This window comes from Poecilia mexicana, unplaced genomic scaffold (genome assembly GCF_051168715.1).
Source record: "Poecilia mexicana isolate PSO_F unplaced genomic scaffold, ASM5116871v1 scaffold_15, whole genome shotgun sequence".
NCBI lineage: Eukaryota > Metazoa > Chordata > Actinopteri > Cyprinodontiformes > Poeciliidae > Poecilia > Poecilia mexicana.
In genome coordinates, this window is record NW_028263384.1 from 23,534,032 (window position 1) to 23,547,747 (window position 13,716).

Below are 13,716 nucleotides of genomic sequence, written 5' to 3' on the forward strand. Positions count from 1 at the left end.
GAAATAACTTTTTTTTTTTTAAATAAACTTTTCATCTCTCTCAGATTTTCAAGGACTTGGGCTCAGACGTTTTGAAAGCAGCATTTGACGGTTACAATTATTGTGTGTTTGCATATGGCCAAACGGGCTCAGGGAAATCTTACACCATGATGGGAAATAAAGTAAGAATAATTTCTAAAAATATTTAGATCCTTTTTTAACTCTCATATTCTGTCACATTAAAACCTTAAATTTATATTTTTTATTATTTTTTTGTAGATTGGAAGTTTGTATTGGGTCGACACCAGACAGCGCATTAATGTGAACTGGAAGGAAACAAATGCATAGTTTTAGTCTCAATTCTTTAAATATGTGTTTTTTTTACTCTTATTTATATTGAGAGTAAAAACAAAGAGTTGACCACTTTTCATTGCAATTACTGTTGCAAATTTATCACCATCTGTCTGCCATCTTTGCACATCTAGTGTTATTTTTGTAAGTTTTTCATAAATTGGCTTTAGCTTTGTCAGAAAAAACAGCCTCAAACTTGTTTTCTTGCAGGATCTCTCCTTATTTGAATGCATTCATCTCCTTATTTGAATGCATTCATCTGTCCATCTACTCCAGCCAGCTTCCTTTTCCCTACAGCATGATGTTGCCACCACCATGTTTCACAATGAGATAGTGTTGGAACTTTTTTTTTAAACAGAAAATGGCTTCTGTCCATAAAGATTATTTAGCTGGTGACTGTTAGTTGTCATGAGTTTTCACCATAACTGTGAAACGCTGCAGCTCATTCAGAGTTGCTAATAAAAGCTTTGCTCCTTAATTCTCTTTGTTCAGCTTTTCAGTTTTGGTAAGTGGCCATCTCTTGATAGATTTATAGTTGTACCATTTTTTTATTTTTCTTTTCTGTGACAGTTTTAGTGTTTTACAATGATGCGTTTCAGCTGGAGTTATTGTTTTGTAGCCTATCCCTAATTTGTCCACAATGTTATCCTTGAGCCGTCAGTCGTTCCATGATGCGGTTTGTTCACTAAAGTGGTCTAACCAACGTCTGAAGGGTTCACAGAACAGTGGTTCTTATACCAAGATCACATTAAACACAAGTAACATTTATTACGTTTTGAATGCAATGCATTGCCCTGGATTTTATTTGGAGAATTTGCAATAAAGAAGCTTAAATGCTAGTGCATTATGAACGTTTCAAACTTTTACTGGTAAAAAAAAAAAGAGAAAATACTGTGTAAAAGTCTCCCAGAGCTATGCACTACTTTGTTGCTCTATCACATAAAGTCCCTCATTTGATTTCAGTCCAATTTATTGGGCCAATTCACAACATGTTCAAGGCACTTCACAAAAAAAGTACTCTGAAGAGTTAAAAGCACTGCTTGCTGAAAGATAATTGTCATCTGTTCATTCAGATATCACAGCTGGTTGTGTTGGCACCAACTTCCAATAAAAGTGAATTGATTTAGCACTAGTTTATACCTACAATTCTTAGTCACACAGGAGGCCAGGAAAATGCATCCTTAAATACAGCAGCTTAACGCAGCTGGGTTTGCATGCATTGACCTCTTGCCTGCCAAACTGACAGTTTGCAGCCTCATTATACTGACTTCTCACTTTGCACTAATCAGAAAATGTGATGAGTGTAGTAAAACCTCCATTCCTTTTACCACAATGAGATTCTTGCATTATGATGGAGGATTCGACTCGCCTGCTGAAGGGACTCGTGCAAGGTCATCAGCAGAGTTGCTGTCAACGTCAGATAATTATATATGGCTCTTAATGCCTACTGTCTGTTACTTTGTAATTAAAAACAAGAGGGCAAGCAGCTCAGACTGAAATTGCTTTTATGCATCAATGACTCCATATCAGATGCGGTGATTGTGTTGTTCAGCAGTCTTTGCATGTGCTGAGTTGTGGTTGCAGCAAAGTGTAAACATTTGGATTATGTCATAGGATCAAGATGTAGCTAATTTTAATGTGAGATTAAAATTGGTGTTTTGATTCTGTCAACATTTCCTCAATTAAAGGTGGATAAAGGTTTAATCCCACGGATCTGCGAGGGATTGTTCCTGGAGATATCCAACAGAAGCGGGAGCGATAGCATGTCATTTCATATGGAGGTCAGGTAAGCAATATACAGTTGAACTTCTTGTTAAATGCAACAAGTCTTCGTGGTCACTGCTGCTTACAGTTCCAGGCAGATGTCAACATACGAGTTATGAACATCATTAATTTTGTCTTTAATTTATTTAAAGTTTTTCCCTGGATAAAATAATCATGCAACATGCTACTTCAGTCTTTGAGTGCCACTGTCCTTCAATTTTTGGATGCATCACTCTTTCAACACACCTGAATTAAATGAATTTGCAATGACCAGGGCTTTGAAAAATTTGCCAACATGCCGATGAGTTATTAATACATAAAGTAGAAACTGTCTTGGCACTACCACAAAAGCTAATATCCACAGTCTCATCTCTGCTGTCGGGGGTACAGCCAATCAGCAGCAAGGAAAATGAGTGGAGCTCCTGGATTGGCTTCTCTGCAAACACAGGCTAACGGTAACATAGAAAGCTAAAATACCTTTAGCTTTATGAAATATTTTTTAAAACACTTTAAAAAATATATTTCATTGAAGAAATCTGAATGGTGAACAATTTGGAGTAATGTTCCATTAAACGTCATGTTTTGTGGAATGTTACCCAATTGGTAAATCCTCAGAGTGATTTGCAGGGAAGGGCTCATTGTAGTCAGATTTGCAGGTAAATAGTGATTTATTTTGACTGAAATTTGCAATACAATTTTTTTTAGCACTTCTGTCGGTCTGCCACCAAAGGGCAGTTTGTTCTGTAAAGGTCAAATCAGTTATTTGACTTCAACCAAATTAAAAACTATCTAGTTCACCTAAAAGTAAGTTCTGTGGCAGAAAACAAATTAAATGAGCTTCTGGCAATGAAAGCAGTCAAATATCTAACTAGAATTATCCCATAAGTCGTATGATGGTTACGAAAGAGCTGTAGGTGACTAACCTTTAACCAAATATTGATGTCTATGCATGTTGACCTTGTATGTAATGGAGAAAAAGCCTGGATTCTTACTTAAAAATAAATAAAGTTGTATAACTTCACTGCAAAAATAAAAAAACAAAAATGAACCTGACCTTTAAACTTCTTACCACAACAGTTTACAAACTTAAATTGATTTGCAACCTGATCTTGGAACAAAATTTATTTAAAATCCTTAAATATTTTGCGTGTAGGGAAGAGACTCCCCACTTGTTTCTCATCTTGAAGGAAGCAGAAAATCGATAACTAGGCATTTTTACTGAGCAATGACAGAACTTAAGAGCCCAGAAAATATTAAATGATCACGGTTTATTGGATAAGGCTTATTATATGAATGAACTGATTAAAACTGGATGTAAAGGGGGGAAATGAATAACAGCTTCTTAGCAATTAACATGCCAAGAATGTTTGGAACAAGGACTCTCCAGGGGTCTGCATGTTGAGAATCCATTTAGACTGAAATGATTGCAGTGGACTCAAATACAAACGGTCTAATTTTATAATGTTTAATTCATCCTGTGCTGCATTGGATGGTGGTTAAATATTTAGCCTGTGAAAAGATGTAAAATCAGCAAAGAGGGTGATAATTTTACACTTTTTAATAGAGATGTGCCGATCAGGTTTTTTCCTCCCGATACCGATTACCCATGAGGGCCGATCACCGATACCGATCACATAATTATTTTATTTTTTTTATCATAAACACTACTGGTTACATTATGTGGAAAAAGGAACCATGAATTCACCTTAATTTATACAAAAACTTGCTTTTAATAACTTTTTTCAAGAACTAAACAAAAAAGGCATAGTGCGAATTGTTGCTGTCAATAATACTATCTTTAACAGACTGATAACATATGAAGGCTCTGAAGAGGCTAAATAACGCAAAGAGCCAAAATAAAACCTCTCAACATTGCCAAAAAAAATTCAAGTATCAAACTTAACATTCAAAGGCAAAAACAGGTTCCATTACAATAAACAATCCAGAGTTACTGAATGAAAACTTCCTGATAGCATGGCGGCTAGCTGATTACTGCTAGCTCTGATTGGCTATTTCTGACTGAGCGGAGTAATTATGCAAAACAGGGAGGAGATCGATTATTTTTTTAGAGATTATCTGTCTCATGTTAGGACAGCGAAAGTTTTAATACGTATGTAAAATGTATTTTTTTTTTAGGTTAGATGCTGCAGCTTTAAGCAGGTTCGGTGTGAGAGTCACTACCAGGTGGAGCAGAAGCGAAGCTCCGTCTGGAAATATTACTACCTGTAGCGTAGCAGCGGTTCAACAGCGAGAGCAGAACCAGCGTCTTACATCGCAGCTCGAAGACTTAAATAATTTTGCGGGTTATTTGTTTAGCTTTCTGACCGTCATGGTAATCCTGGTGAGTGTTTGTAGCTGTGCGCTGCTTTACCTGCTATCTGATCCTCCGTATGTCTTTTACTGCAGTGAGCCTCGATGTAGCCAAACTCCGTCAAGTATGGCATTGTTTTTATGTCGTATTAGCTTCGTTGTGTTGATGCATTTTGACCTGCTTCACCCCATGTGCTTCAATTTTCCGCCGCAACACGCAAACTTCCCCATTCACTCAGTGCGTTATAGTTACACATCGCTTAGGATTTGTTGCTGCGCGTTTGCGCAGTGTGAAGGAAAGAGGAGACCAGCTGCACAGGCAGGCTGCGAAATGAGATGATCGGTATCGGCAACAAGAGCCAATGATCGCCGATCACCGATCATGCACTTTTTCACGAAAATCGGCCCGATTATGATCGGTGACCGATCGATCTGCACACCTCTACTTTTTAACTTGAGTGTAGCTTGAGCTAATTTCTTTTCCTGGTTTGTAAAAATATGTAAACTCATCTGGTGGGAGATTTTCATGCTGATCATTGCTTCATTCTGTTGTACACAAAGAATCGCCATTTCCTTTGTCTTGTAAATGTAATTTTATTTATATAGCACATTTTCAGCAGCAAGGCATTACAAAGTGCTTTACAGGAATTAAAGGGAAATGCAAACAAAATAACAAACCAAAGGAAAGACCAAAAGAAGAAAAAGCTAATGTTGATCCAAAGTAAATAAACTAGATACTCATATTTGGGGTTGGTAGATGAGTTTAAGTAAGTATCCTCTGGTCTAATTCATTTTCTGGTTTGGAAGAATAGGAGTTTAAGAAGTAGTTTTTCTGGGTTCCAAATTCTAATCCCTGTTCTGGGTTGCTAAATAAGTGTGGACCTCTGGGATACTAGATAAGTATAAGCATCCTCTGGACTTTCTAAGTGTGCTCTAAATTTGTAAAAGTAATGAGTACTCCACAGTTTCTAAGTAATAAACAAATAAATGTTCCTGTTTTTCTGGATTCTATGTTTGTTTTAATTCTTTTTCTGGGTTGCAATAATAGGAGTCTCTCTGCATCTAAATAGTGAGTACTCTACAGTTTCTAAAATATAAGCTAAAGAGTGACTAAACTAGCTAGAGTCTCTGGATTCCAAGTTTGTTCTAATTCCTTTTCTGGGGTAAAAGTGAGTACTCCGCAGTTTCTAACAAAATAAAATAAAGAGGAAAGGACACATTAGGGCAAATGGCAACATTCAGACAAAACAAAGACATGAGTGAAGGCAGGGCCTTCACTCATGTCTTTGTGAGTGACATCACAGGGCCATGAAACCATGTTGCTCAGCCTTCCCTGAGAAGTCTGATAAAGGTGTTATCGAGGAATGTCCTTGGGAATGCTCAGCTCCACAGCTGCATGGATAACAGAAAAGGGTAAGGTGGGAGGAGTGTTATGTTTTTTTCTTTTTTTCCCTCACCAGTTATCTTGAGATTTACAATGAGCGTGTACAGGACCTCCTAAAGAAGAGGCTGCCATACTCAGAAGGTGGGGCCTTGAAAGTGAGAGAACACCCTACGGATGGACCTTATGTTGAGAGTAATGCACAATTTTATTGTTATTCTGAGTCTTATTGATGGTGTCTCAAATGTCATTCAGAATTTCCATCTCTCTAATACCTGTGTAGATCTATCAAAGCATGTGGTGCTCAGTCAGAGTAACGTGGAGAGCCTCATCACGCTTGGGAATGCCACCCGCACCATCGCCAGCACAGGCATGAATGACTTCAGCAGCCGTTCACACACAATCTTCACCATCATCTTTACCCAGGTGTGACATGTGAGCAAGGTCCATGATTTCTAGAAACATTTATTTGAAAACTGTTTAAAGTCATACTTCAACCCATATCACTGCTTATTAAACACCTATTACATCCTTTTTTTCCCTAAAATTCTAAAGCAATATTTTTGTTCAGTTTAAAGTGTATGCATAGCTGTATGAAATGCTCTTTGATCCTCATTTTTCAGGGATGGTTTGATGGCGAGTTGCCCCATGAGAGGTACAGTAAGATCCAACTGGTGGACCTGGCTGGCAGTGAGAGAGCTGATGGCACGCAGGCTGTGGGCACCAGGTTGAAGGAAAGTGCAAACATCAACAAATCCCTGATCACCTTGAACAGTGTGATCTCAGCTCTCGGTAAATTCAGCTTGACTAATAAATTAGCTTTATCTTGTGCTGGTTAGCAATACATTATTATTGGTTCATTTTGAACAAAGTTAAGTATTTTAGCACTTATTACAACTACAAAGCATGCAATTCTTTGCTGTTCTTTTGTTTTATAATATAAGGTAATTGTATTTATATAGCACATTTTCAGCAACAAGACAATTCAAAGTGCTTTGCATGAGTTAATGTAACCCTCTAAACATCTCCACAACTTTCTCTTGTCTGGCCTTCAGAGAACTGAATTTTTACTGACAAGATTATTTACAGATGATTTGATGATGACTGTGCAATTGAGTTTAGGGGTGTAGGAATGAAGAAGGGTGAATAAAAATGCCAGACTTATTTTATTTATGTGCTACATGGTGGTTGTCACACAATCTTCTGTGAAAAACATTGAAGTTTGTGGTTGTAGCATGACAAACTGTAGATGGTTTTAAGGTTATGGATACTATTGAAAAGCAGTGATGGTATTTTATTTTTATTGTAAATGACCAAAAGCAGAACAAAACTTTGACCAGACTGGTCAATAGAAAAATTAATTGCTAACGATCTTTTGGTTCCTAAAATTGATTTCTAGAGCTAAAAGATGAAACTTTTCTTGCCTTTGGGTCTTTGTATAATTTTTTTCCTCCAATTTGACCTGTAGCTGACCTTGCAGTGAGTGGACAGTCAGCAAAAAAGAAGCAGATCTTCATTCCTTACAGAAACTCTGTGCTGACATGGCTACTGAAAGACAGTCTTGGTGGAAACACCAGAACTACAATTATAGCAAGTATGTGTTATGAAGACATTTCCACTGTATTTATTTTTATCCTTTTTAAAAAAAAAATCTTATTGGAAATGCAGTAATCTTTATTTACCACCTTTAATCTGACTAATCGGCATTCTTACATGGTGACCTCTCTTGGCAGCCATTTCTCCTGCTGATGTAAACTACGAGGAGACCTTAACTACTCTGCGCTTCGCCAGGCGGGCTAAAAACATAATTAACACCCCAACAGTGAATGAAGACGGCAGCACTAAGGTGGTCAGAGAGCTGAAGGCAGAGGTCACCAGGCTTCGATCACTTCTAGCTGAAGCCGCTCAGGTTCTGCAATCTGTCAGGAATACAAAACGCCATCCAAAATGCCAAAAGTGTGCTGATTCTTTTGATTTCCTCCAACTTTGCAGGTTTTTGATGTGCACTGGGCTACTTCTGTGAAGCAAAAGGAGAAGTTGCAATACAATCAAGAGAAGGTGAGTCAAATATTAGAGATGCACTCAAGATTTCTTTTTAGATATCATACAGGATATTTTTGCTTTTTCCATCAGGTCAAAACACTTGCCAAACAGTGGATCACTAAGTGGAGGGGTGCTCAGAGCATTCTGGAGGTACAAAGATTACTTGATTCTTGTTTTAAATTTGTCCATTTGGTTGCAATATTTATAAGGTGCAATTTTGACCTTGCCTTGATTAAATTTGGATGGAATTTAACAGAGAAGAGGGTCTCTTTAAGTCAAATGTTACAAAAGATGTCAAAGAACAGGCATTCAAATGTAAGACCAGGATGAAATGCTCCAAAATAAAGAACAGAAGAAAAATTGCATTACTTTTTAAAAAAAAAAATTGAAACAAAACGTACACAAAATATTGTGTAAGCGTCTCTGTATGTTTTGTATGAATGTTCTTAGACTTTTGCATTCTTGAGCCATCCTCAGACCTACAGGGGACTGCTGATACAACGGTGCAGCTCATTTTAATAGCAGAAAAAAATAACATCCATAAAAATAAAGCATAGAATCATATCTTTCTTGTATCCAAACTAACTAGATTAATAAAATGACTAATTAGAAATTAAAAAGAAAGTTAAAACATTTTGAAAACAAGGATACATATAAAATGGGTGAAATATTTTGAATTTTGTCATGCCAAGTTAAAGATTTGTATTTTGGTTCTGGAAACGGCTCTACTCTGCTTCCCTCAGCTGTTCGGGAAGAATCTGAAATACATAAATGATGCCTCAGATCCCCTTTCTGCTTTAATATTGATGCTTGTAGTAACCAGCTCCTGCCAGCTGGTGTCACTGTGAGCCTTGTGAATATCTTCCTTTATAGAGGGGTCAGCTGAGCATCCAGCCTGATTTTCTAACGATCTGGATTTAAACGGCATCCAAAAGCAAACTTTTTGAGTCAGTTGTTGGAGATGGTGTGTTTGGGAAGCTTGTATGAAGATTTTTAAGCAAACTGCATGTCTTTTCTTGAGGCAGGGACAGAATGGTATCATCCTCAAAACAGCACAAGGTTTCAACTGAGCCACTGCTGCCAGCCCTGAGTTTACACTGAACTTCCCCTTTCTTCAGCTAAATTTGTGCCCAACTCTTGAACTAACACCAAATGTCACTTTTTGGAACTTGCTGTATTCAGCCGTGTTGCCTCTTGAATTATTTATCGAATGAAGTGTGCCAGTAACTCTGTGAAAAATGTAGAGGGATTTTCCATCATACATGCTTCACTGTAAATTCTTTATCAGATTTCAAACTATTGTGAAAGTCCTGTAGCTAAAGTTGAAATTGTCTTTGAAAAGTGTTCAGCAACAGATTTTAGAGCCCTGCTACTTTTTAGGATCACATTTGGGGGAGAGGGGGAATATTTTGTGTGCCAAGGTCTGCACGTGGATGTTGGGTAATTAGCAGGTGACTTTTAGTAGCTTGACAGGCCTGGACTCATTAGCTGCTGTCACTGCACCTAATTAAGAGATCTCGAATATTGACACATGGCACTTTGGTCGCTGAATGTCTTGCATATAAATTAAAGCTCTGTAAATGTCTTTGCGTGATCTTGCAGTTTCTTTTTGCTCAGAGGGAAGGCTGGTCCATTTCGACTCAGAGCTTGACAGATGTGTTGTATTTGAATCTATCCATTCATGTATCTGCATCTTTTATTATACATGATTCAATTTAACATCCAGGCGAAAATGCCACTGTGCTGATGACTGGTGAGCCCACTGATGTTGCAGGATCTCTAAGTGTTTAATGAATGACTTTATGGATTTGACATTTGTCTTCAGGTGGATTTGCATTCTGCCAAGGAGGAAATGAATAAATGGCATTGCTGACGTAGAATCCTTCTACAGAGATGCATACAAGCTTAAAACGTGCTATTAAAATGACTACTTTTAAGTGTTATGTGGACATTGGCTGATATTTTTTTACTCTACGTTAGCCATGAGTAAAAGTACCACTGTTTTATGGCATTCCTTGGGAAGAAAGCAGGTCTGGAGTAGGTGTCTTAATAGACGTGGTGTTTGTCAAACTTTACTGGGACTTTTATTTGAATTGTTTTGGTCTGAGAATTGGATCAAGTTTTTTAGTAAAAAGATCTCCAGATGTGTTTGGTGTGAGAAACGTAAATGTATGGAAAAGCATTTTGTTTCCAATCTTAATTTTGGATATGAGATGTTGGTGGATCTGTGATGCTCTGTGCCCCTTTCTTCCAAATGTCCAGGGGTCTTTAGAGTGCATGGCATTTTAGGTCACAACCTGTGACTTGTGTTTTGCAGCATTGGATCCAAAGCTTAAGCCCAGGGCAACACAAACTTTTAGCCACTAAAAGAATCCTCTTGCTTCCACAGAGCAGCATGCGTCGGTTCAGTTTTCTATTTTTGTGATCTGATGTATTTAGAGTTTTTCCACTGCCAATTGGTCTCTCTGGGCAGACGGGGTTCCCAAATGTTACTTCATAATAGTGTGACAAACTTGATTCACTAGCAAGTCACTTGTTGTTTCCCCCGAACTGGTTGGTGCCAGTAGCTCAACTCTTCTCGTACCATTGTCCTGTGGACGTATAACTGAAGGGGATCCAGGTATGGTGCAGTAGAGGTTGGTTGTATGGTCCGATTTTACAGTGTAAACACAAAATGACTTACCTAAACGTTGCAACCCATACCACACCGCTCAGTGGAAACGAGGTTCAAATCCTGCTAAAAATTTACAGGAGGTGCTGAAGAGAAGAGCATAAATGAGGACCAGGACTCTGGACAATCTAGAGGGATTGTGTTAAAAAAAAGTATAAAAAAAGCCAAAGTTCTCTTGGTTTTCAGCAACATTTTACAAGGTTAGAACTCAAAGTAGCATCCTCTTAGCTAAAATGGACTGTACTGTGATTAAAAAAAATTTTTTTTGAGGCTTTTTATATACCTTTACCTGGAGCTCTTGTCTAAACTCAGATGGCCTTTGATATGTTTTAAAATATTCTAGTCCAGCCTGCATGTTTGTCTTATGCAAAGTATGTTCTCCATATGACATGTACATCCTAGTTTCTAGCTATTTCGTGTTTAATTCAGGTGATACTCTTGGCAAAAGCAAAATGAAAATTTCTGAGCACTTGCACAAGAAAAGTTGACCGAGAGCGTTGTAAACTGGGTTTTGGATTCTATATTCAAAGCAGATTTAGAATGCAAAGTTATGCAGTGCTAGCTTCCAAAGATTGGTTACAGGGCATGTGGCAAAGAGAAAGTAATTAATATGAGAGATTTCAGAGCAGCCTCTTACAAGTCAGAGGCAGTAACAGATTGGGAGAATAAAAAAGGAACAGGATAAAGTGAAATCATGTTCTACTGCAGGCTTATATATTTGTAATATAGAGATACACATTCCTACACTGAGGCAGTTTTATGTTGAGTGGAGTTGCATCCAGTTCTCCAAGCGATACTTTCAGGTCCCCTTGCGACGCAGTGTGGGAGGATTCTCCATTTCTGTGAGATAAATGAACCAAAACCTTTCTTTGATCCTGATGTTCGTTGCATTTTCAAAACATGCTATAATCAGCACAACTTAAACTGTGCATGCTCTGAGCCTTGCTCTGGTTTGTCAGTTTGAACCACATAGTCAGCAAATTTACGTCATGGTCTTTATAGCATTTTATAATCTTTGCATATTCTCACATTTTATAAAGACTAGTGTTTCCTCTTTATGGGAGGTTAGTCTAGCCAAAAATTGAATCAGCTCTTTTAATTAGATCAAAGAGAATTGGTTACCTATAAAACATATGAAGCACTGCAAGCACTTGCAATATAATTTTGCTGGACCTCAAAGTTCAACAAAACTTTGCATTTCAGTCATTCTTTAAATTATTGAACAGTTTTATTATTGAAACTGTTAGAATTTCATTTGATACTATCCATGTATACTGACGACTATAACATTATACACGAAACTGCAATATTGAGGAAATGAAGGATTTGAAAAATGATCAGATGGGAAATCTACATGTTGAACTCTTCTGCCCATCTTCCCATTAATTGGGAGATACAAAAATGTTTAACTTGCTTAAAATGAATCTTTTGATTATGCAGTTTGGAGTTTTACAGGCTGTCAAAATTCCCACTTGTAATTCAAAAGGTACATGTAAAGGTTAGCTTTATATCTTAATTTTTGTTTTATCTGATCAGCTTGCAGATTGTGTAATCCATTCTCCAGCTGCTAAAATCTCAGTGCTTTGTAAAAGGTAGTTTGCTAAACTGAATTTACAAGTACAAAATGATTTGTGCCAATAATGTTGGCCGTGCAGCAGAAAGATTTGGGCCAACCAAAATAATCCCAGAAATGTGCTCCTAGATTTTGTCCAAGTTTAATTGCATTCTGGTGGCTGGAATGAATTTTCAGGCTAATTTGACGACAGTTTATTTTACTATCAAATGGGTTTCTGGTTAAAATTCTGCTCTTGCATGTAACAAACTAATGAAAAGAAGCATGAAAAAGGAATGGCTGTTAACAAGGTGACAGTTCTTTAACAGAAGTATATAATCAATCACTCCAAGCAAAAGGCCGAGTCACTTTGAAAGCTGGTCACGTAATTGCTCTCCCCTTTATGTAGAAGCTGTTTTAACTTCTTTAAAGACAAGCAATCTGGGATATTAATGCAATTCGTTTAGGGAAATTTACCATTTAATGTGACACAGCAATTTAAGCATGAAGGTGTTTCCATTGTTCTGAATTCTGTATTATTCTGTTCTCTTGGCAGATTGTTCTACTTGACAAAGTTGATAGTCAGGAGATTTAGCCAGCTTAGTGCAGTGCCGTTTTGAAATGCATGCTGCAGCTCCAAAAGGTTAAAAAAGAAATTAATTAAAATTCTAGCCAACTACAAAATGATGGCTTTTAATGGAAGCCTAAGCACTTCCTGAGCTTGGCTGCTGGTCTAGGCCACGTTTAATTACAGTATGCTCACCAGCTGCTTCAGTCTGAAAGCAAACATTTTTTTTCCCCTGTTTTTGATAATACTACGTTTGCTATATTGGGTAAACTTTTATAGCATTTGGGAATGAATATAAGTAGATCTCATCTGTTGCTAGGGTCTAAAGGAAAGTGACATACTGCATTAAACTGCCTGGCTGCTCCTCACCTCTAATGAAGTCGGTGAAAAATCCCTTTTAATTAAGTACAGGGGGCTCTGGTCGATGCCTTTCCCTCTTCATTAGAAAAAAGGATTTCTCCCATCTTGCAACTGCCAATGAATGAGGTGCTAGTGGTGGACACGTCTCTCTCTTTACAGTCCAATCTATATAACAGAGCTGGTGGAAGGGTTAAAAGCAGGGGCGATCAGTTTATGCAAAGCATATTTTCTGTATTCACCATGAGATTTTTCTGCTGTTGAAGTGCCTCTTTAAAATCCATATTGATGCGAGGCATTACTCCATCAGCTTAACGGAGGGATACGTCTGGTAGCAGCACATTGCAAGACTTTCGATTATTGAACAGCAGCAGCACATACTTTGTGTAAAGGTTATCAGTGCCTAAACACTTGCTTGGAGACTTCTCATGGTTTATATTTGAACCTGCAGGTCACCTCTGGGTTATGTATTTTTGTCTTAATTCCAAATTAGCAATCAAAAATGTTTCAGTGTGGAGCCCATTTGGTCTTTTGATTATTACAAATGTATTTAAACATGATTTGAAAATTAATACCGTCTTTTCTCAACCACATGCTTTGTGACTCATGCCATCAGATTTCCACAGCAACCATTGCTAGAGGGAGTGAAATGGTCTAAGAAGCAGATCAGTCGTTTTAAATATGGCTTTCCAGTTCTTTACAAAAGACTTTCAGGGATTAAATCAGTCTATGCCATCACT

At 37.6% G+C, this 13,716-nt stretch overlaps 1 protein-coding gene across 1 annotated transcript in view; it reads left to right on the forward strand.

Moving 5' to 3' along the window:
* Window positions 1-13,716, forward strand: part of kif16bb (kinesin family member 16Bb) — a 29,042-nt gene that overhangs the window by 526 nt on the left and 14,800 nt on the right. The window contains exons 4-12 of the mRNA XM_015007367.2: window positions 45-161; window positions 2,019-2,116; window positions 5,865-5,980; window positions 6,069-6,211; window positions 6,409-6,577; window positions 7,254-7,379; window positions 7,519-7,694; window positions 7,778-7,843; window positions 7,919-7,978. Of these exons, the coding sequence (XP_014862853.2) occupies window positions 45-161; window positions 2,019-2,116; window positions 5,865-5,980; window positions 6,069-6,211; window positions 6,409-6,577; window positions 7,254-7,379; window positions 7,519-7,694; window positions 7,778-7,843; window positions 7,919-7,978 (1,071 nt within the window). The remainder of the gene's footprint in view (window positions 1-44; window positions 162-2,018; window positions 2,117-5,864; window positions 5,981-6,068; window positions 6,212-6,408; window positions 6,578-7,253; window positions 7,380-7,518; window positions 7,695-7,777; window positions 7,844-7,918; window positions 7,979-13,716) is intronic.